The sequence below is a fragment of the Staurois parvus genome, unplaced genomic scaffold, assembly GCF_062004578.1.
Source record: "Staurois parvus isolate SC_StPar_1 unplaced genomic scaffold, SC_StPar_1.0 ptg000911l, whole genome shotgun sequence".
NCBI lineage: Eukaryota > Metazoa > Chordata > Amphibia > Anura > Ranidae > Staurois > Staurois parvus.
This window is the reverse complement of record NW_028318707.1, coordinates 980,380-1,004,102: the sequence shown is the minus strand read 5'-3', so window position 1 is coordinate 1,004,102 and position 23,723 is coordinate 980,380. Positions and strand designations below refer to the sequence as shown.

Sequence of the window (23,723 nt, the reverse complement as noted above, 5' to 3'; positions counted from 1 at the left end):
AGGTGCCCTCAAAGTGTATGTTAATACATGTATGTGCATCTATGTGGGGTTTTTCTGTAAGTACTTGGGTGTACCTTAATTTTTTTTCCACTTTTTCTCCTACTTAACTCTGTTGCAATCACTTAGGGGACCCAATTGCCCCTATGTCAGCGGTTCTCAACCTGGGGGTCGAACGACCATTTCCCAGGGGTCGCCTAAGACCATCGGAAAACACATATTTCCGATGGTCTTAGGAACCGAGACACCGCTGCTGTCTCCGGCGATGTGTGGGCGGGATGATATGCTGCCCCTGTCACCGCCTCCTCGCCGCTGATTGGCCACCGGAACTGTAGCTCAGGAGAGGCATACAGGCGGCCAATCACCGGCGAGAAGGTGGAGCTTGGAGAGGAGGAGCCGAGCGGCAGCGCGCGGAGATCGAAGAAGATCGAGGGAGCTGCAGGAACGAGTGAAGAGAGAGGCCAGAGAAGGAAGACAGCTGACAGGTAAGTGCAAATTTTGCTGCTGCAGCCAGGTATGCAGGCCGTAGATGGGAGAGGGAGAGAGCGAGCCCAGGCTGGAGCAGGAGTCAGCAAGGTAAGTATCATTGGTGTCAGTGGAAGGGATAGTGCCCCATCATTTGTGTCACTAATACCAACGATGGGGCACTATTCCTCCCCCCACTGACTCCAACGATGGGGCACTATTCCTCCCCCCACTGACACCAACGATGGGGCACTATTCCTCCCCTCACTGACACCAACGATGGGGCACTATTCCTCCCCCCACTGACACCAACGATGAGACAGTATTCCTCCCCCCACTGACACCAACGATGGGGCACTATTCCTCCCACTAACGCCAATGATGGGGCACTATTCCTCCCACTGACACCAATGATGGGGCACTATTCCTCCCACTGACACCAATGATGGGGCACTATTCCTCCCACTGATACCAATGATGGGGCACTATTCCTCCCACTGACACCAATGATGGGGCACTATTCCTCCCCTCACTGACACCAACGATGGGGCACTATTCCTCCCCCCACTGACACCAACGATGAGACAGTATTCCTCCCCCCACTGACACCAACGATGGGGCACTATTCCTCCCACTAACGCCAATGATGGGGCACTATTCCTCCCACTGACACCAATGATGGGGCACTATTCCTCCCACTGACACCAATGATGGGGCACTATTCCTCCCACTGATACCAATGATGGGGCACTATTCCTCCCACTGACACCAATGATGGGGCACTATTCCTCCCACTCATACCAATGATGGGGCACTATTCCTCCCACTCATACCAATGATGGGGCACTATTCCTCCCACTCATACCAATGATGGGGCACTATTCCTCCCACTCATACCAATGATGGGGCACTATTCCTCCCACTCATACCAATGATGGGGCACTATTCCTCCCACTCATACCAATGATGGGGCACTATTCCTCCCACTCATACCAATGATGGGGCACTATTCCTTCCACTGACACCAATGATGGGGCACTATTCCTCCCACTGACACCAATGATGGGGCACTATTCCTCCCACTGACACCAATGATGGGGCACTATTCCTCCCACTGACACCAATGATGGGGCACTATTCCTCCCACTGATACCAATGATGGGGCACTATTCCTTCCACTGACACCAATGATGGGGCACTATTCCTCCCACTGACACCAATGATGGGGCACTATTCCTCCCACTGATACCAATGATGGGGTACTATTCCTCCCACTCATACCAATGATGGGGCACTATTCCTCCCACTGATACCAATGATGGGGCACTATTCCCCCCACTGATACCAATGATGGGGCACTATTCCCCCCCACTGATACCAATGATGGGGCACTATTCCCCCCCACTGATACTAATGATGGGGCACTATTCCCCCCCACTGACACCAATGATGGGACACTATTCCTCCCACTGACACCAATGATGGGACACTATTCCTCCCACTGACACCAATGATGGGACACTATTCCTCCCACTGACGCCAATGATGGGACACTATTCCTCCCACTGACGCCAATGATGGGGCACTATTCCTCCCACTGACGCCAATGATTGGGCACTATTCCTCCCACTGACACCAATGATGGGGCACTATTCCTCCCAATGACACCAATGATGGGGCACTATTCCTCCCACTGACACCAATGATGGGACACTATTCCTCCCACTGACACCAATGATGGGGCACTATTCCTCCCACTGATACCAACGATGGGACACTATTCATCCCACTGACATCAGTGATGGGGCGCTAGTCCTCCCACTGCAAAATTACAGTTATGAAGTAGCAACGAAAATAATTTTATGGTTGGGGGTCACCACAACATGAGGAACTGTATTAAGGGGTCGCGGCATTAGAAAGGTTGAGAACCACTGCCCTATGTGATAGCATACCCTAGTGACAGGTTCTATTAGACCCCTGATGTCGCTCTTGCAATGAAGATAATAGAGTGCAGATTGCACTCTTTTTTCCTTTCTTGAACCAACTAGGTGAGGGGCTTTCCCGAAGAAAGACCCCCCACTTGTAAGCAATAATATAGGAAGAATTCAATATCAGGTTGGGAGGGAGCCAGGTCAGTATCAGAAATCATACATGGAACATGATAAAGGTACAGGATGTGGCTGAAGACCAGTCAGCAATGATACTGGATTAATGCATTCTTTAAATAGGCCATTTGGAGCCAACATTGATTGTGGACATGCTCCTGATTGCACAGAGACAACCACATGCACCTGGTCACAGTTCTTTGTGCAATATCATGCGCATGTCTCTGAGCCAGTCATGTTATAGGAATTCCCTGAGAAGCACTAAACAAGAACATACAGGAGACTCATCCTAACTGGATTCCTCCGAAGGAGAATGGAATCTTTGTCTTCTGCAAAGGCAAAGTCAGAGACTGACTCTTTGGGACCAGAGGTGAGCTCATGCGTATTTGGATCCCAGTCCGGACTCGTCTAGTTGTGTGAACAAAATGATAAAATGTTAGTTTGGGTACAGTGTTGTATGACCGCGCAATTGTCATTCAAAGTGCGACAGCGCTGAAACCTGAAAATTGGCCTGGGCAGGAAGGGGGTAAAAGTGCCCTGTATTGAAGTGGTTAAAGTACTTTTGGTAATGTGTTTCCTGTTCCTGTTGGAGGCAGTGCCTATATCTCATGGGCTGGAAGACGATTTGGGAAAATAGATTTTAATGCCATGTTGAAAAACACTGATGAAGTCTAGCAAACACACAGGTTATTGTTGCAGGTTAAAGTTACAAAACAAATAATGCTACATTGAGGAGGAAAACATAACTCGAGTTTTTTAAAACTTTATTTCATAAAAAGATACATACAAAACTGAAATTCACACTTGTTATACAAAAATGTCACCATCCAGCACAAAATGATTTACCTGCCTGGGGTGCCTGGCGAATGGTTTTCTCCGCTAAGACTACCCCTCCTCTCACATCCAGACAGTAATCTCACAGACTAGATGGGCATAGTTGGCTGTCAGACAACATTAGCTCTGATTACATGGAAACTCACAAAATGGTCTGTATAACTTCAGTGCATCACTCTTTGGATGCGGTTTAAATTTGCTTTCTACTAGAGCAGCACCTGAAAACTGGTTTAAGTCATTCCTTTGACAGCATCCTTATGGCAAGCTAACAAATAGAGGTATGTCAATTATGAAAAAAATACACAGCTAGCCTGCTAGGACACAGCCTGAAATCCCCTTACATAAAAACACAATAATTTAACAATCCCACTACACTATTTTGCTATTAAAAACGACTGCAAAACCTTCTTTATTCCCCTCAATATGCGCAGCCAAGGGTCAGGAGCTTGTGAAATGCATATTTTTTCTATGGGAGTGTAAGAGTTAATTCACATGGGCCATTAGCGTCGGTGATTTTTGCTGGCACAGAAACCATACAAGTGGATTAGAACCTCTGACTGGCCCTGCAAAAAGTTTGCGTCCAGGGCTGGCAGTCTCTGCCCACATCCGCATGCGACGCAGCAGCCTAGTCGCATATGTGAATGAGGATTTATATACCTTTTTTTTGAGAAAACAGCAATGGCCTGCACAATCAGATGGTCTTTTCCTGCCCAAATAAGGTGCACTTGTGCTTTTTTCCTGCAGGATTTTACATTTCACATGGAAGCTTTATCTATGACAAGTGAGCATTGCTTGTCATAGAGAAGGAGATTTGTTTAACCGAATCAAAAAGTCTTTGGTAGTTGTTCTATATAGCAAAATACTGCAGTTTGATTATTATTTTATGACAAATTTGAAAAAAAAATTGCTTTGTTTTGCAATGAGCAAATAACAAAACTATAAAAAGGTGCCTTAAGGAAATGACCATCAAGGAGCAACTTACTATCCACACGGACAACATGCCTCCCAACCAAAAGAATCCCAAATGGGTTTATTAAACCTTTAAAGAGCAATTCCAGTTTCTCCAAATGTCTGACAAAATGCAATACTGCAAAATACATTTATATTCTTTATTCCTTTTTCAAATACTTTTATGTGTTCACTATTACTGGATGAAATCATGCAGGTAGCCTTGTCCACTGCAAAGAATCTCAAACTGCTAACACAAAATGCTGACACAGCAATAGCATTAAGGCTTTTTTTTGTATCAAAGATGGATAATTAGGAACAATATTGTGTACAAAACAGAATCATCGATTCTGGCAGCTACAGTCTGATCCGTAACAAGGCTAGCGCTGTCTATAGATGGATCAAAATTCGGCCAGTTAAGCAGGGACCGGATGAACTTCGATCCATGTATGGCCCTACCTGTTTGACAGAAGTTGATCATTAGGCCGACTTCTGACAAATGGGAATGTTGGAAAACCACTCATAATCAGCGGCTGCATCCAAATAAGATCTGTGTATTCTGAAAGTGGAAGAGTCTCACTGCTGGAATACAATGTCTTAGCAGGAAGTATTCCTCTGTCCACCTCGATTGTGTTGATGGAGGATCCAATTGCCATTTTGATCAGCCTTTTGTCATCTATGGCCACCTTGAGTACACCCCCCAATAAGCCACTTGAAAGTAGAAATTTGTCCTCATTGCTTATCCTGGTAACATGACAAAATCTGAGAAAAAAGGCAACAAAAACCTCAACAGAGCTCAATCCCTTTACGTTTTGTTTATAAACAAAAAGTCTAACGTTGGCTTTAGACCTTGACAACTTAAACCATAATCACACCTTCAAGGTGCATTACTCCAGGATAGATTCTAAATTTCCCGCTTCATTCAGCATATTTTCATAATTAAAAATGAACTTTTTTAAAACTCAGGAGTACCTTTTAATGTTGCTTACATCATTGTTTGCGAAGAGTGAAAACAGCTCTGCCTGGGCACCATGAGGAAGGATCAGTCAAGTGCTGACATCACTATTTTTTTTCCTATTTGGCTCCACTGTATCAATCTACAATTACCATCATGCAATCGGGCGGACTGACAACTCATGGGGCCCCTAGGCAATAAGGGATCATGGGGCCCCTGTGTCCTTGCCCAAACTCAAAAAAGCCTATGAAAAAGTTACCAGGGGCATCTGATGGGGCCCCCTACTGACCCCGGGCCCTCGGGCAGTGCCCGAGTTTCCAAATGGTCAGTCCGCCCCTGCATGCAATAAAAAATTAATTTCTTCAATGGTCGTGAGTGTTGGCAGGATTCCAGGCAAAAAAGACTAGGGGTTACCTGGCCAGTCAACCACAGCATTAAGTCACTGTGGGCAGGGCAAACCAAGGGTCCCCTGGACCAACAGCCTGACACTCAGGTCCCCCCAATACAGCAAATGGCATCATAAAGACACTGCTGCTGTAAAAGAAAAAAAAAAAAGATACAACAGGGAAGTTACATAACCGGAGTGAAGGAGCGGGCACAGCGGCCATCAGTCTTACACAGGATATTCAGGACACTGAGCCCTGGAAATGCTGCATTCAATAACTGATCAATCAGTGGCTGCTGCTTTGAACGCAAAAAAAGACTGCACCTGTTAATGGCAGGAATTGACTTCTACGTCTGGTTAAAACATTTCTGCCCAGCGTTCAACTTTAACATATGTTGCAGTAAGGCAGTCGATTCATTTGGGATGGGTTGCCAACACACCAAAACAACCACTTTTTTGTTCCCAGCACACTGCAAAGCACAGATGGCGGACGGCTCCTGCTAAAACGCAGCTCCGTTGAGGTGCTATTCACAATACATGGTACAGTGGTTTGCACGTTAATGCATCGTAAATATGTGAATCCAGCCTTAAATGTTTATAAATCCTTAAAAAGAGCTCCCATCAACTTAAATAAAAGGCGATGGTAGCATATAGAAGAACCAGCTAGCAGCTCACAATTGGAAAGTGCATCATCTAAATAAATGCATCCAAGTGTCTGCCCTGCCTTACAATGTTAGATTTGTGGAGAAAGTGGAATTATCCTTTAAAGTGTTCCGCTGTAACAAACAGTGGGCAGGTGGGCTTCTACTGCAGGAGACATGCAATGCCTCTTACAACTGAAATGACATTAGCGTATGAAAGACTGACATTTGTGTGATCTAGTTGAATGCTACAATCCGCACTTCCGTGAAGTATTGGTCTCTTCTGCCCAGGCTAAAACTTCAGGTTTCAAGAGAGCTACCTGATGCTTTTTAAATGCCTGCTGAACTTGGGGGATGTTCACATTGGTATTTACAAGCCAGGATTTAATTAAAAAAATAAAAATAAAAAACAAATAGCAAGGGGGGATGCAAGGATACATTTTCAGGCAATAAACAAGGTCGCCAATGAATGAACTTACTGGGCATTAAATCATAATGACCATGTACAACATAAAGGCATTTATAAGGATCAAAACAAACCAGTAAATGACATTTTATGTTACTGTGCCTGTTGACTGACATGCCAAGAAGCAGAGACAACCCAGACTGTACAAGAGTTTGGAAACACGGTACAAATGTGTATTTACACAAGAACATGACGTGGTATAGACCAGACCTCGGATGGGTTCGAGCACCACGCAATCCACTACACATATATACATATAATGACTTATCTACACAAATCAACAAGCTACCCGCTTATTCCTCTTCTGTTACAAGTGGGAAAAAAATTGTAAAAGCTTATGAGGAACGGGCATACAAAAAACAAAAAAAATAAAAAATCTGTGGCAAATCTCAGTACAGATTAAAACGAAAAAAAAAGGTTGTTCCTGATTTTAAAGGACATCTGTCATTTAAAGTCCTAATTTGGTTGTAATGACAAAACAATAGGCATTATCTTTTGACACTTTAATCATGTTAAAAAAAAAAAGTGTTCAATTAATTTTCTGCCCCTGCTAGACTGACATTTTACAAGTGTTCAAAATGCTCCCCAAACACCCTATGCACAGTCTTGATGGGTTTTCTGAGCATTTTAAAAGTGTTAAAGGCTTCAAACTCCTCCACATTCAACATGAGACTCAATTTTGAAGAGATGGGAGGCTGATGCTTCATGTTTTGATAATGTGAACAGCACTATGTGCGGTCCATAGTATCCTTTGCATAGGCATTTGAGCAGCGTTAAAAATGCCCCTCAAACACCTGCTTTCAATGCCAGTGTGAACCAGGCCTTACTTTAACTGTCCAGTAACAGGCTAGCAGAGGGACAAGAGCTGTCAGCATTGCTTAAAGCAGAACTAGACTTGCCTTTTTCGCCTGGTCGTTTGCCAATGTTCTTCAGCCACCTAATCGGCTGAGCTTGGATAACCAACCACAGGTGCTCATTCATCCCAGGATTGTACACAGGAGCATGCACAGCTCAGTGTGTTCTCAAGGAAACTGCAAACAGGCAGGTAAGAATGTATTCATGTGACATAGTAGGTCTCTTCTGCAATACACAGTCTGTCTGCACACAAGTTTTCATTTTCTATGTAAAGTTCCACTTTAACTGCAGTGCACAGTCAGGTCTAATGTCCTGCCAGACAGGACTGCAATGTGGGGCAGAAGCATGTAAATCTCAGGACTGGATAGACAAAAATACTAAACCTTTGCAGGATAAAACTAGATGTTTACAATAAAATTAGTACTTTAAATGGCAGAGGTCCTTTAAATGACTGAACATGACATTCTCGCATATCTGATAAAGGCTCTCCAGTAGTTTCTATATCTATTGTCTACATTACATCTAGTTTTCACCAGTACTTTTCATGTTTTTCTTTTCTTCAACAGAGGTGTTCTGCTGCCCTGCGATATATAGAAGAGTCACTCTTGCTGCTTTTAAGACCGCGTTGGAGAGCTGGTCCCTGAGGGCCTACTCTTGCATCCATCTCAGGTGCTTCTATGCGACATCACACAAGCTCTGGGTTGGATGTGAGAGGTAGAACATCAGGGATCACGTCTCTATCAATGGGTGGGTAGCCATGTCTTGCCGCAGCTCTGTATATTAGGGACAGATGGGTGGAAGAAGGTAAGCTGGTCTGACAAGGGACATGATGTTAGCACTGGGGGTACGAAGACTAGAATGATGAGTAGCTCTATATTGATGCTCAGTATAATGGGGGGGGCTCACTGACCAACATTATAAGAGATGTTACTGCAGCTCCGCAGTGACCACCAATGGAAGGAGTATATCTCCACCTCTCTGGGGTTGCCTACCCCTGATATAGGATAATCTGCAGAGAGCAAAGCACAAGCAAGTCTTATCCCATGGCCACAAAAAATTTGCCAGGAGAAAAGAATGGAAGGAAACTATGAAAAGAAATGCAATGTATTTAGTAACATTTGCAGGAAGACAAATGCAAGACAAAAGACGAAGGTGCTCTGGAAATGGCTTCATTTATATCTGGAAGCCTCATATAACCCAGCTGCCTAGTGGAGGTACTGATTGGTTCTGTAGTGAAAGGGGGGCTGCAAGCCGAGAAAATTACATAAATCAATTCTTACATTCCACCCTTCATCATCAGGTTTAACTAGGCCACTGAAAGCAAAGTGACAGGTTCTCTTGTAAGGGGAACTCCCCCCCCCACCATCCAGTGAAACTCACTTACATTGCGCTCCTCACTGTTCCATTCCTTCATCAGAGCTCGATGTCTAAGCATTATGTAATCTCAGTGTCAGATCTTACACAGGTTAATTCCTCCCGCCGTGACAGTGGTCAATTGACAGCACCCTGCACTGCAGGTGGTCACGTGCTCACCTACACCCAGAAGGACCATTTACCAAGGACTCAACCTAAGCAACAAAGGGAGAGTTATCAGTGTCAGATCTTACACAGGTTAATTCCTCCCTCCATGACAGTGGTCAATTGACAGCACAGCACCCTGCACTGCAGGTGGTCACGTGCTCACCTAAACCCAGAAGGACCATTTACCAAGGACTCAACCTAAGCAACAAAGGGAGAGTTATCAGTGGGAAGATCTTACAATAGAACCTCTCACTTTACTCTAAATACCTGTTTAATCCCGATCTTAAAAAGTGTACCATTACTGAAGAATCATCTGCAAAAGAGAACAAATCCTGTAGACAGAACCTTCTAAAATTCCTATGCAGTATTCCTGAAAGCCCATATTTCATTTGGTGCGGTTTGAGTAGCACATCTAAACCTAACACTTGTGGTCTGGTGACCATTCACTCAGGCACTCATGTGGGGGAGCTCAGAAGAGGGGTCACACTTCTGTTCCTACATCATAAAAGTCACGGTAAGTTTAGGGCGGCTCTTGCGTCACTATCAGAAGGATTTTAACACTGAAGTTAAAGAAGAATTCCAGGAACAACCTAACTTACTCTTAAAATGCTCCCTTTTACCTCTCATCACCTATTCTGACTAACCTACATAAGGAAGATCTGTATACTTGCCTAGTTTTCACGTGATCTCCCCTGTGGCAGCAAGTGCCCGCTGCAGGGGAGAGGAGAAAGCGTTTGATAATGACTGGTCATCTCTAGGAGCGGTGACATCACTCATAGCCTCCTATGGTCCATCTATTGTCGGTGCTCCCTATTCTCCCCTGCAGTTGTCGCTGGCTGAGAGAGGGGAGATGGATCATGTGACCGGACCAGAGCAGCCTGAAAATAGGGAAGTATACAGATCTTTCTTACACAGGTTAGCCAGAATAGGTGTTGGGATGGTAAAGGAGCATTTTTAGGTTTAGGAGTGCTTAGGTGTTGCCCATATATCTACATTAAGGTAAGGCTCCTTGTGACGCCTCTCATCTGCCCCATTGGTGGATTAAACCACTCTCCATCAGCAATGTTTCCTGGCAGAAGTTTGTCTCTTACATACAGAGTTAAGTTAGGTGTCAGTTTCTTGCAGTCTATACTCTGCAGTTATTCTGTATCATAGGTATTCATCAAAAAAGCAGGATACGTGTTCTTATTGTGTGATCTATTTACCCAATGCTGTATGACAGATTGAGCCCCCACTCCGCCTCCTAAAATTGTGATTTGACTTGCCAGCAACCACAGAAAAACTGATACATCATTTTCAGGCTTCAAATTCCAATTAGAAGGTGCAGATATTAGTCAGATGGAAAACAACAATATCTGATAAATATCAAAACGGCACAGAGGCAGCCTCCAGTAAACCAGCTGTGAGTAACCAGCACCTGTACAGGGACTGAAATGCCAAAAGGCTCCCCTGCCAGGTTAACTGCCATTCTTTTGTGGCTGCAGCTTGCCCCAGAAGGGTCCAAAGCCCTTACTGCTGCCAAATATGCTCCCTGCTCAAATGCCCAATGTATGTTAACACAAACGTCTGCCTGTTAGTTGCCTGTATTCTTGCGCTTTCTAACCGAATCATCAGGGAGCCATGCTAATCTTCATTTGACGACAAATAACTTAGTTTTAGAAAAATAGAGGGATAAAAAAGGTGAATGTGGTACATGTGAGTGTTACTGGGGCATCAGGTGCCTGACGTTGTATTTGGAAGTGTCTTGATACTGTGTCATTGGTTTGTCCGCGATGCCACAGGTGCCGACTCCCACCTTGCCGGTGACGCTCTCCGGAGAGGCAAAAATACTTCTTTTCACCTGAGGATCAAGAGAGAAAAAGGAAACCTATTACTTAAAATCGTGCAATAAGCGAGTCAGCCCATTAAAAACAGCCACCTGTACCTTTTGCAAAAAAAAAAAAATTCAAAAAAAGGAGCAGTAAAAGCAGCTATACTGATATCATGATCACTGTGCATTTATTATTTTTTTGTATTGAAGCCCACAGAACATTGTACCCGTGATCAGTGCGTTGTGGGTACAACACTCTGCAGGCTTCAATACAGGCTCTAATAAAGTTTACCCACAGCTTCAGGGCCAACATACCTGGAAATAATACTGTCTTTTATCTGCCTCCCATTCCCCGTGTCCATTTACAGATGGTTGTATTTTCGGAGAATGGTTCTGCGAATGGGCAAAAGGAGAGAAAGCAATTTGGTGTGTTGCTTCAGTCCTGCATTGTTGCCAGCCTGCACAGCCCAAGCACCAGGGGACACTAGGAGATTGACACACAGGCCACATACAGGTGAACTCATCATTCCTTGCAGTATGGCCAAAGAGCCCAAACCGCTTGTGGTAGAAGCATGCTGCATGGCCTTCAGGGACTCGACTCCACCTAAAGGGGTCACAACCACTGGTACAATACCCTGCCAGTGAGGTCACTGAATACAGAGTACCCTGGAGGCTGGCGCTGGACCTTGTGGGCAGCAAAGGGCAATAATACAGGCAATCCCCACTCTTGTATGCAGGGGTCCAGGTATGATCCTTCTTGGCCTCAGGGCTGTAGATGACAAATCTAGATTGAGCCCTTTTCCTTGCACTGCAGGGGTGAGCAGAATAGGCCATGAAGAGGTCTAATGTCCACTATTACGCCTAGGAACACACTATACCCGCAGGCTGTGGGAATCTCACCTGTTCCCGCACCCATCTGCAGCTGAATTGTGCTGCTCTTGCGAGATACGCAGGACTGTCATTCATTCAGAATGGCACCCCATGTATCTCAGCCCACAGTGCGATTGGGGGTGCTGGAACCACAGGTAAACGGCATGGTCAAAAAGACCAGGCAGTTTCCCTGTGGCTGAACTTTCAAAAAGGTGAATGCACTTTTTTCATGTGGAAAACGCAGCTTAGCAGCCCATTCAAATGGGTGGGGAATCCTGCCTTTTATTGGTATGGTCAGTCATGAATGAAGTAAGCCTATACATGATTTATGACTTAAAAAAATAAAAAGTCAGGGCTCACAAAAAGGGTCATTTTGGCCAACACTGTAACCCCTCTTTTGGTATCTGTAATTAGGCAGGACGGTTACTTTTAAAAGGTTTAAAGTAAACAAAATGCAGCCACCACATCTAAAGCACTGGTAACCTGCAATATATTACATTCTGAGGCCACGTAAGCTTTATTACCTTTGATTTACAGTTCTGTTTACAGTAACAGTAAAGTGAGAAGTCGGCCTGCCTCAGGAGATTAGCATAGCAGAGTTGGTCAATGCCCGCCTTGCGTTACAGTCACAGAGAACACAATGTACGCTACTATAACCTAGTCGGCTGAGGGGACAGGCTGGAGGTGTCACATTTTTACAGGCAGCCATAACTAAGAACATCATGTCCCCATTTTAAAATTAGGACTTTTACATAAAGAGACAGGACTTCATTCAACTATGGAGAGTTTTACAGCAACTCCTCCCCCTACTGGACAAGCGGTGTTCTATCACATAGGCAAAGGGTGCCAACAATAAAAGAAAAATAACACTACAACATTCATAGCTACCCAAATTATTGCTGAAGCATGTGAATTAAAAATAGCTTTAGGGCCAGTTCACACCACATACAGTTGTGTTCAAAATAATAGCAGTGTGTTGAACAAAGTGAATAAAGCTCAAAATCCTTCTAATAGCTTTTATTTCCATCCACACAAATGCATTGGGAACACGACACATTCTATTCCAAATCAAAACATGAAGAAAAATACATCAAATTTGTGTTGTTCCTCTAAAAAAAATTTGAAGAAAAGTGAATATTAGACGGTTCAAAAAAAAAAAAAAAATAGCAGTGTTTGTATTCTTCTTTACAAACTCAAACATTCACTATATAAACTGAAAAATGATTGAAGATTTTGCTTTCCTTTGAATGACTTCATGAATATTTGGTTGTAGTCGCACTGTTTCTGAGAACTGCTGTACATCTGTGTTGCATGGAGTCACCCAACTTCTGGCCCCTGTGATCAGGTATTCCAGCCCAGGATGATTGGACGACATTCCACAGTTCTTCTCTATTTCTTGGTTTTGCCTCAGAAACGGCATTTTTGATGTCACCCCACAAGTTTTCTATTGGATTAAGATCCGGGGATTGGGCTGGCCACTCCATAACGTCAATCTTGTTGGTCTGGAACCAAGATGTTGCACGTTTACTGGTGTGTTTGGGGTCGTTGTCTTCTTGGAACACCCATTTCAAGGGCATTTCCTCTTCAGCATAAGGCAGCATGACCTCTTCAAGTATTCTGATGAATTCAAACTGATCCATGATCCCTGGTATGCGATAAATAGGCCCAACACCATAGTATGAGAAACATCCCCATATCATGATGCTTGCACCACCATGCTTCACTGTCTTCACAGTGTACTGTGGCTTGAATTCAGTGTTTGGGGGTCGTCTGACAAACTGTCTCCGCCCACTAGACCCAAAAAGAACAATCTTACTTTCATCAGTCCACAAAATGTTGCGCCATTTCTCTTTAGGCCAGTCAATGTGCTCTTTGGCAAATTGTAACCTCTTCAGCACATGTCTTTTTTCCAACAGTGGGACTTTGCGGGGGCTTCTTGCAGATAGCTTGGCTTCACATTGGCGTCTTCTAATTGTAACAGTCCTCACAGGGAACGTCACACCTTCTTTCATCTTCCTGGAGCTGATTGTTGGCTGAGTCCGCCCCATTTTGGCTATTCTTCTATCCATTCCAATGGTAGTTTTTCGCTTTCTTCCACGTCTTTCAGGGTTTGGTTGCCATTTTAAAGCATTTGCGATCATTTTAGCTGAGCAGCCGATCATTTTCTGCACTTCTTTATATGTTTTCCCCTCTCCAATCAACTTTTTAATCAAGGTACGCTGTTCTTCTGAACAATGTCTGGAACGACCCATTTTCCTCAGAATTTCAGAGAGAAATGCACTGTAACCAGCATGTACAACATTTGCTGCCTTCCTTCCTTAAATAAGGGCAATAATTGCCACCTGTTTTTCAAAGAATGAATGACCTCACTAATAGAACTCCACACATGCCCCTTTCAATGAGTGATTCAATGACACAGAATCCGCAGCATGCATGTCATGACTGTTGGGTCTGTTGGATTTCTATTACTCTACTACACCTGCTAGTAAATTATTTGCCATGTAGAAATATCATTTCTACCAAAAACAGTGATTGATCCGGTTAGTGATGTCGGACTGCTATTATTTTGAACACAACTGTACATCAAAAACGCATTGATAGTAGGTTACATGGCTTCCAATGACATAGTTCACACCAGTGCTGTCAGTTCCAGTGTGTTCCAGAAAGAGAGAGAAAAAAAAAAAGTAGAACATGCTGGATTTTTTTCTGCACTGAAACGCAGTAAACTATTGGTGCACAGAAATAAAAATTCGGGTGCCGAAACTTCAAAATGCACTTGGCCGAAAACCAAAACCGAAATGCTCAGTTTTTATAAAAATGGAAAAAAATACACTTTGATTAAAAAAAACAATATATACCCCAATTGTTTTATAAAATAGGTAAGAGGATGTTCCGGCAAATAAATAGATACCCAACATGTCACGCTTTAAAATTGCGCACGCTCGTGGAATGGCGTGAAACTACGGTACTTAGAAATCTCCGTGGGTGGTGCTTTAAAAATGTATACAGGTTAGTAGTGTAAAGTTACAGAGGAGATCTAGTGCTCTTGCTATAACGATCGTGGCGATAACTCACGTGTGGTTTAAACACCATTTACATATGTGGGCATGGCCTATGTATGCGTTCACCACTATGTGCGAGCACGGGGGGACGAGGGCACTGTAAACTTTTTAAAAAAAATTTATTTAAATGTTTTTTTTTTTTGCACTGTTCCTTTTAAAATAATTGCAATCACTTTTATTCTCATCACAAGAAATGCATGCATCCCTTGTGATAGAAATAATTAGTGACAGGTCCTCTATATGGAGAGATGTGGGGTCAATAAGACCCCACATCTCTCCTGTGCAATGTACAGCATTGGATTTAAAAAAAAAAAAAGAAAAAAAAGAGCATTGATCTAGTGCTTTAAAAAAATGGCCGGAACCGGAAGTGACATCACTCCGGTCCTCCAAGACCATAGCGATGTGTGGCAGCCATCTTTCCTTAACTCAACTCTATGCCCAACACCAGGATCGATGGTTTTCAGGTAAGACTGAACCGCGGAGCAGCGGCCGGCGAGCGGGAGGGCGAGATTTTTTTTTAACACCTAAATATCGGTGCCTTTTTTTCATTTTGCCCAACAGCCGAAAGGGGTGTTTTCGACAAACTTTAGTGCATCCCTACAGTAAACGCATCAGTAACACACCAAAAACGCACATGTTCAATTTCAAGAAGAAAAAGGAGAAAAAAAAAATAAACCAGAACGCATAAGAAAATGTGTCAAAAACACACTGGAACGCATCAAATACGCACATACAGAAGCATGTCCAGAACGCACCTGGACTGCGCTTCTTTGGGTGAACCAGCCCTTAATGATTTGCATACAGCAGAAAAAGGACTGGGAATGTCCCACATCGGTCCGTGTACATTTTCTACGGTAACCCATTCTTAAAAGGGAATATCCCTCACTTTCTGTTGGTTGAACTTGATGTATATGCATTGGTAACTTGGGAGAGATTTCTACTCGCTTCCAGTTGTGTCTCCAGAACAGAAGGCGAAATTTCCTCAAAGATAGAAAAGATTACCTGACAGTGGTTTACCCATCAACCATTTCTTACTCTATATCTAAAACAGTGGATGTCAATTTGTGAGCTCATGTAGAATACTGTGTCCCGTTCTGGAGACCTCACTTACAAAAAGATATGGATGAGATAGAACGAATCCAGAGATAGAGATTCCAGAGTCTTACCTGAGAAACCATCGATCCCGGTGTTGGGCATAGAGATGAGTTAAGGAAAGATGGCTGCCACACATCGCTATGCCCTTGGAGGACCAGAGTGATGTCACTTCCGGTTCCGGCCATTTTTTTAAAGCACTAGAACAATGCTTTTTTTTTTTTTTTTTTTTTTTAAATCCAATGCTATACATTGCACAGGAGAGATGTGGGGTCTTATTGACCCCATATCTCTCCATAAAGAGGACCTGTCACTAATTATTGCATTTCTTGTGATGAGAATATGTGATGAAACATATCAGGAGAGACTTCAGGAACTTAACATGTCCAGTCTGGAGGAAAGAAGGGAAAGGGGAGACATGACTGAAACCTTTATACACATCAAGGGGTGAATACGGTTCAGGAAGGGAGTATTTTCAACACGAAATCAAAATAAAAAACACGGGAACATGACCTTACACTAACTGGAGGAAAGTTCAAAACTAATCTCAGAAAGTATTATTGTACTGAAAGAGTAGTTGATGCTTGGGATAGACTTCCAGCAGAAGTAGTGAGCCAGTCAACAGTAAATGGCTTCAAACATGATTGGGACAAACAGATATACAAAAAACGTTAACCCAAAAAAAAAAAACAAAACAAAAAAAAGTGGGTAGACTCGATGGACCACTCAAGTCTTTTTCTGCCGTCACTTTTCTATGTTTCTAGCTAAAAGAGGGCCTCAAATGTGGCCCCTGACATCATCAAAGGGCCTCGCATAATGTTCCATATTAGGGATGCACCGAAATTTCGGTTGAAAACACATCTTTAGGCTGTCGGCCGATATGGAAAAAAAAAAAAAAAAAGCACCGATACAGGTCCCGGAAAAAACCCGCCCCTCGCCGCCGCCACTTGGTACTTCTCAGCCTTACCTGAGAAACCATCGAACGATCCCAGCGCTGGGCATAGAGATGAATGAAGGAAAAGATGGCCTCCACTTATCTCTATGCCCTTGGCGGACCGGAGCAAAGCACTAGATCAATGCTTTTTTTGACCCCATATCTCTCCATAAAGAGGACCTGTCACTAATTATTTCTATCACAAGGGATGTATGCATTTCTTGTGATAATATAAAAGTGATTAAACATTTTTTTTTAAAGGGACAGTGCAAAAAAAAAAAAAAAAAACATTAAATAAATTAAAAAAGAAAGTTTAAAGTGCCCCCATCCCCCTGTGCTCGCATGTAGTGGTGAACTTTAACCGCTTCCCGTCCACCCTATAGCAGAAATGCTGCTACAGGGCGGCATAGGTGCGCAAAATATATACACGCGATTCTGCATTTCCGGGTAGGTGGTGAGCATGAGCCGCACGTGCGCCCTACCAGCGCCACCCTGTTCTTCCTGTCAGCTCGGGCACATTGCTCTGGATGGCTGTGCACAGCACAGCCATCCAGAGCAGTATGATTACAGTGAAGCACACAGACACGGCCCCCCAGTAGAACACATCCTGCACAGGATCCTTTCATCGCCCCTCATATTAACCCCTTCCTGTCCAGTGCCATTAGTACAGTGTCAGTGCTTTTTTTTTTTTTTAGCACTGATCATTGTATTAGTGTCAATGGGAATGTCAGTGACACCAAGTCAATTGCTCCCAGTGTCAGAATGTCCGCCTCAGTTCCGCTATAAGTCGCTGATCGCCACCATTATTAGTAAAAAAAATAAATAAAATTCCAGGATATATACCGCCATTTGTAAACGCTATAACTGTCATGTAAACCAATTCATTTACACGTATTGGGATTTATTTTTAGCAAAGACATGGAGCAGAATACATTTTGGTGTAAATTTATGACGAAATTAGATTTTTTAAATTTTGTTACTGGACATGTTTAATAGCAAAAAGTCCAAAATATTGTTTTTTTTCTCTTAAAATTGTCATTTTTTTTTTATAGCACAAAAAATAAAAACGCACAGACGATCAAATACCACCGAAAGAAAGCTCAATTCATGGGAAAAAAATCACCTAAATTTCATTTGGGTGCAGTGTTGCATGACCTCGCAATTGTCAGGTAAAGTAACGCAACGCAGAAAATGGCCTGGTCAGGAATCCTCAGGAGGGCAAGTCGTTAATATCACGTTAAATTCTTATCGTTTACATGTCAGGATTAGTTTAGTTCCCGCTGTATTTCTGAGCCACTCAAATGTACATGCTGCAGGTCTCATAAACCCCACTGCTATGGTCATGTCTACTTTTCACGATTTAATTTCATACTGTATTTTTTCTGCTTCTTCTGAATGTCTTTTGTGAGACTCTCCTTTTCGTTTGTTTGGAAGGAGCACTGTGCTTGAACCGCTTCTCGACCTCCCTATAACAGAAGTACTGCTACAGGGCGGCGCAAAATCACATACATATACAACATTTTGTATTTCCGGGTAGGGGGCGCGCACACACCCCCTACCGTGCTGCTATTGGCTGCTTGGGATGTTAATCGCCGGGTCCCGGCTGCCGATTCTCGTGATCGTCAGCATAGCTAACAGGAGGTCTGTATGTAAACAATACAGATCTCTCCCTTGTCAGCAGGAACAGGCTGCTTTGTATTGCTCTGCATAGCAGAGCAATACAATGCAGCTTGTTTCCCTACTAAAACAGCACACTTAGTAAAACACACACAGCACACAGTTAACCCTTTGATCGCCCCATATTTCAACCCCTTCCTGTCCAGTGTCATTAGTACAGTGTCAGTGCTTTTTATTAGCGCTGATCACCTGTGTTGGGGTCACTAGGGATGTAGTGACACAAAGTCAGTTCCCCTCAGTGTCAGAAAGCCCACCGCAGTCCCGCAGTAAGTCGCTAATCGCCAACATTACTAGTAAAAAAAAAAAAAAAAAAAAAAATTCCAGTATATATACATCGCCACTTGTAGACGCTATAACTTTCATGTAAAAGAAGTAATTTACACATATTGGGATTATTTTTAGCAAAGGCATAGCAAAATACATGTTGGACTATATATATATATATATATATATATATATATATATATATATATATTTTTTTTTTTTTAAGCGTGCAGAATTGCACACAACTGTGTTCTAGAGAGTAAGGTCCACTTTTAACACTAATAAAAGTGTCTTTGAAGTTGAGATGTAAATCATATATAACCCCCAAATAAACAAAAATGTATTAAATATTGCAGCTTACCAGACCGTTATTTCACCTGGCGGTCCTGCCAGGAAAACACCTTCTCCTAGGTTGACTATGCTCACTCACTTTACTGTAAGAACGAGCAGTGTTGTTACCTAGGACAGAAGTGTATCAAAACTACAGAATAACACCCCTAAACTCTATAACAAGATAGGTGGGAGGTGTTGCGTTCTGAGAGATCAAAGTTACTTATCAGTTCACTGGATTTCTGGCAGGATCAACTGGCATTTTTTGCACTCATCACACAAACAAAAATACTATCAATGGTATATTTAACAGGTCAAAAAGGGTGAAAACCAGAGAAATGAATTGTAAGGCTCTACATATACTATAAAGCTGAACTCCAGTCTAAATTTTTATTGCATCTTTTAAAAAACAACCCCTATTGTAATGAAAACTATACACAAACAGCAGCAGTGCCTGAATAAAGCAACTTGAAAGAGGATATCCAAAGGGCTTTGTTAATCTATCTTCCTGTTTCATAAGGCTGATCCCCACCATTAATTTCCCTTCACCCATGCTACCAGTCATATGAACATAAACAAGTATTAATTGCCAGACAATACAGTACAAAGCATTTTGTCTAAATTCTGGAAGTCGCTGCTCGATCTGTGTGGAGGGGTCCAGAGCACATGGCACATCATGGTCCAGAGCACAAGATCCCAAGTCCCAAGAACATCAAGTTTTGTCCCCCACTCCCCATTATGGATTGGCACCTTTGGGGAGCGGGTACCTGAATCTGACAGGTACCCATTCCCACTTCCGCTGTGATCGCCTAGGTGATTGGAAGTGGAAGTTGTCCTCCCCCCCTGCCTCCCTGTAGTCTTCTGGGACACATAACAGGCCCAAGAAGACTACAGGGCCATTCACAAATTGCAGCGCTTCTTGAGCATGCGCAGTGGGCACACGACTGTGAAGCGGCAAGCTGTCACAGCCGAGTGCGCACACTGAAGATGCCGGCGCCAGGGAGAGAAGATGGCCGGTGAAACCAGCCGTGGTGATGAAATCGATGGACCGAGGGACAGGTAAGTGGCTGTATTTTAAAAGTCAGCAGCTACAGTTTTTGTAGCTGCTGACTTTTTTTTTTCAAGTGGAACTCCGCTTTAACGTCAGCTAATTACCAGACAATAGGACACAAACCACACTGAATGGAAGAGTACCTGTCCTTTCTTGTTCTTGGAATAGGCTTTGTTATTAAATTGTTGCCATTTAACTTTCTGGTCCTCTCGCTCCTGTTCCAGCTCTTTTATCCTCTGAGCTTTCTTCAGCGCTTTCTTCTTCTTATACTCCCTCTGCTGTGCAATCAGCTCTTTCCTATAAAGACATATGAGGTCAGGTTCCAGGTGGGTACATACAGATCTCCATTTTCACATGCCCAGCCACTAAACAACATTTTTTGCAACAGATTTTTTAAAAAAAGGTTTTTTTGGCATATTTTAAATGATAGCATATATGGTCAGAATATACGGTCATGATGATAGAACATTTATCATATGGGATAGCATACTTATGAGGGAGGTTTAGGTTTTCTGCCAATGACAGCGCAATCACAGGCATAGTGTGCACACATGCTCTCAGACAAGGATGTTTTAAAACAGCTGCTACCCTTACTGGTTGCTCAAAGTGGTATTAAACCCAAAAGGGAACAATTATTATATTGCAGCTTAAAAATTCTTAGATGTGATGGCTGCATTAGATTTATTTTTTATGGCTTTCTTCTCTTTATTTTCATCTGTTAGTCTAGTCCAGGGGTCTACAAACTTTCTAGACAAAGGGGCAGTTTACTGTCCTTCAGACTTTAGGGGGACCAGACTGATCTTTGAGAGTAGAAAAGGTCCCAATGTCAGTGGAGCAAAAACAATGTCCCATCTTTGGTGTCAGTGAGAGGAATTGTGCCCCATCAGCGGTGTCATTGGGAGAAATTGTGAACCATCGCTGGCGTCATTGGGAGGAATTGTGCCCCATAATTGGTGTCATATGGAGGAATTGTGCCCCATCGTTGGTATCATTGGGAGGAATTGTGCAACATAATTGGTGTCAGATGGAGGAATAGCACCCCATCATTTGTGTCAGTAGGGGGAATTGTGCCCCATCATTGGTGTCAGTGGTAGAAATTGTGCCCCATTTTTGGTATAATTGGGAGGAATTGTGCCCCATAATTGGTGTCAGATGGAGGAATAGCATCCCATCATTTGTGTCAGTAGGGGGAATTGTGCCCCATCATTGGTGTCAGTGGTAGATGTTGTGCCCCACCATTGGTGTCAGTGGTAGACGTTGTGCCCCACCATTGGTATAATTGGGAGGAATTGTGCCCCACCGTTGATATCATTGGGAGGAATTGTGCCCCATCGTTGGTATCATTGGGAGGAATTGTGCAACATAATTGGTGTCAGATGGAGGAATAGCACCCCATCATTTGTGTCAGTAGGGGGAATTGTGCCCCATCATTGGTGTCAGTGGTAGAAATTGTGCCCCATTTTTGGTATAATTGGGAGGAATTGTGCCCCATAATTGGTGTCAGATGGAGGAATAGCATCCCATCATTTGTGTCAGTAGGGGGAATTGTGCCCCATCATTGGTGTCAGTGGTAGACGTTGTGCCCCACCATTGGTGTCAGTGGTAGACGTTGTGCCCCACCATTGGTATAATTGGGAGGAATTGTGCCCCACCGTTGATATCATTGGGAGGAATTGTGCCCCATCGTTGATATCATTGGGAGGAATTGTGCCCCATCGTTGATATCATTGGGAGGAATTGTGCCCCATCGTTGATATCATTGGGAGGAATTGTGCCCCATCGTTGATATCATTGGGAGGAATTGTGCCCCATCGTTGATATCATTGGGAGGAATTGTGCCCCATCGTTGATATCATTGGGAGGAATTGTGCCCCATCGTTGATATCATTGGGAGGAATTGTGCCCCATCGTTGATATCATTGGGAGGAATTGTGCCCCATCGTTGATATCATTGGGAGGAATTGTGCCCCATCGTTGATATCATTGGGAGGAATTGTGCCCCATCGTTGATATCATTGGGAGGAATTGTGCCCCATCGTTGATATCATTGGGAGGAATTGTGCCCCATCGTTGATATCATTGGGAGGAATTGTGCCCCATCGTTGGTATCATTGGGAGGAATTGTGCCCCATTGTTGGTATCATTGGGAGGAATTGTGCCCCATTGTTGGTATCATTGGGAGGAATTGTGCCCCATTGTTGGTATCATTGGGAGGAATTGTGCCCCATAATTTGTGTCAGTAGGGGGAATTGTGCCCCATCATTGGTGTCAGTTGTAGAAGTTGTGCCCCATCATTGGTGTCAGTGGTAGAAATTGTGCCCCATCGTTGGTATCATTGGGAGGAATTGTGCCCCATTGTTGGTATCAGTGGATGAAATAGTGCCCCAAGGGCCAGATAAGAGCAAGCAAAGGGCCGCATCTGGAAACCACTGGTCTAGCCAATAAATCTGTTTTTCAAACAGAACAAGCTCTCCCACAAATGTATCAGTGTTGAGACAAACTATTTACCATTGACAAGGGTGCTTACAATGATCAGATTTTATTTATTCATGTAAAACCTTTATCTCAAAAGGAAAAAACTGTTGCTTTAACTGCATTTGTGATCTGAAGTTTGGGTTCAGTTTGTTAAGTGTATCTAAATCTGCTCATACATCTAAAACTCCCCTCCCCCTGACTGACAATGCTACTCTCCAAAGGGGTCTCTCTTGTTCCTTCATCCAGAGTGGGGGCACTCTAACACAGGAGGTGTGTTACTGGGCAGATCACCAGGGGTAAACAGGGAATACGCTAAAAAAAAAAAAAAAAAAAAACAAACACGAATGCAGCCACCACAACTAAGAATTGGTAAGTTGCAATATATCACATTTTTGTTTTTGGGTTTAATACTGCTTTACCTACAATGGCAGGTTAGGAAACGGTTAAAACCCAAACCCAGGAAACCTAATTGTTCTTGTAGCAGGGCTGCGCTCGCAGTGCAGAAGATAACTGCTCATTTATGTCTGGGGGACAACAAAAGTACTTTCACTTATATGATTATATGATATGAAAATGTCAACACCCACCATTTTATTCTCTATGGCCTCTCCATATATAATGTTTTGGGGTTCAAAGTAACTTTGTAGCAAAAAAAACAAAAAAAAAGGTTTTTCGCCATGGAAACAAAAAGCATTAAAAAAGGCTTTGTCTTCAAGTGGTTAGAAGAGTGGGTGATGTGTGGCATAAGCTTCTAATGTTGGCCCTGAAATAGTAGGAGCACCGCCCTCTCCCCCCCCCCCCCCCCCCAAAAAAAAAACAACCCTTTTTGGGAAGTAGCCCATATATAATTTAAATTGACAAATTTGTGGCAAAAAATAAAATCTTCAATGAACTCAACATGCCTCTCAGCAAATTCCTTGGGGTGTCTACATTTCAAAAAGGGGTAATTTGGGGAGTTTTTGTACAGCTCTGGCATTTTAGCACCT

General features: G+C 43.3%; 1 protein-coding gene across 1 annotated transcript in view; it reads right to left on the bottom strand.

Annotated features, from left to right (window-relative positions):
* Window positions 1–3,314: 3,314 nt before the first annotated feature.
* The window catches only part of SMNDC1 (survival motor neuron domain containing 1), a 37,773-nt gene continuing 17,364 nt past the window's right edge, over window positions 3,315–23,723 (bottom strand). The window contains exons 5-6 of the mRNA XM_089656504.1: window positions 20,406–20,559; window positions 3,315–11,012 (exon numbers count right to left, since the gene is read on the bottom strand). Coding sequence (XP_089512630.1) covers window positions 10,875–11,012; window positions 20,406–20,559 — 292 coding nt within the window. The 3' untranslated portion in view covers window positions 3,315–10,874. The remainder of the gene's footprint in view (window positions 11,013–20,405; window positions 20,560–23,723) is intronic.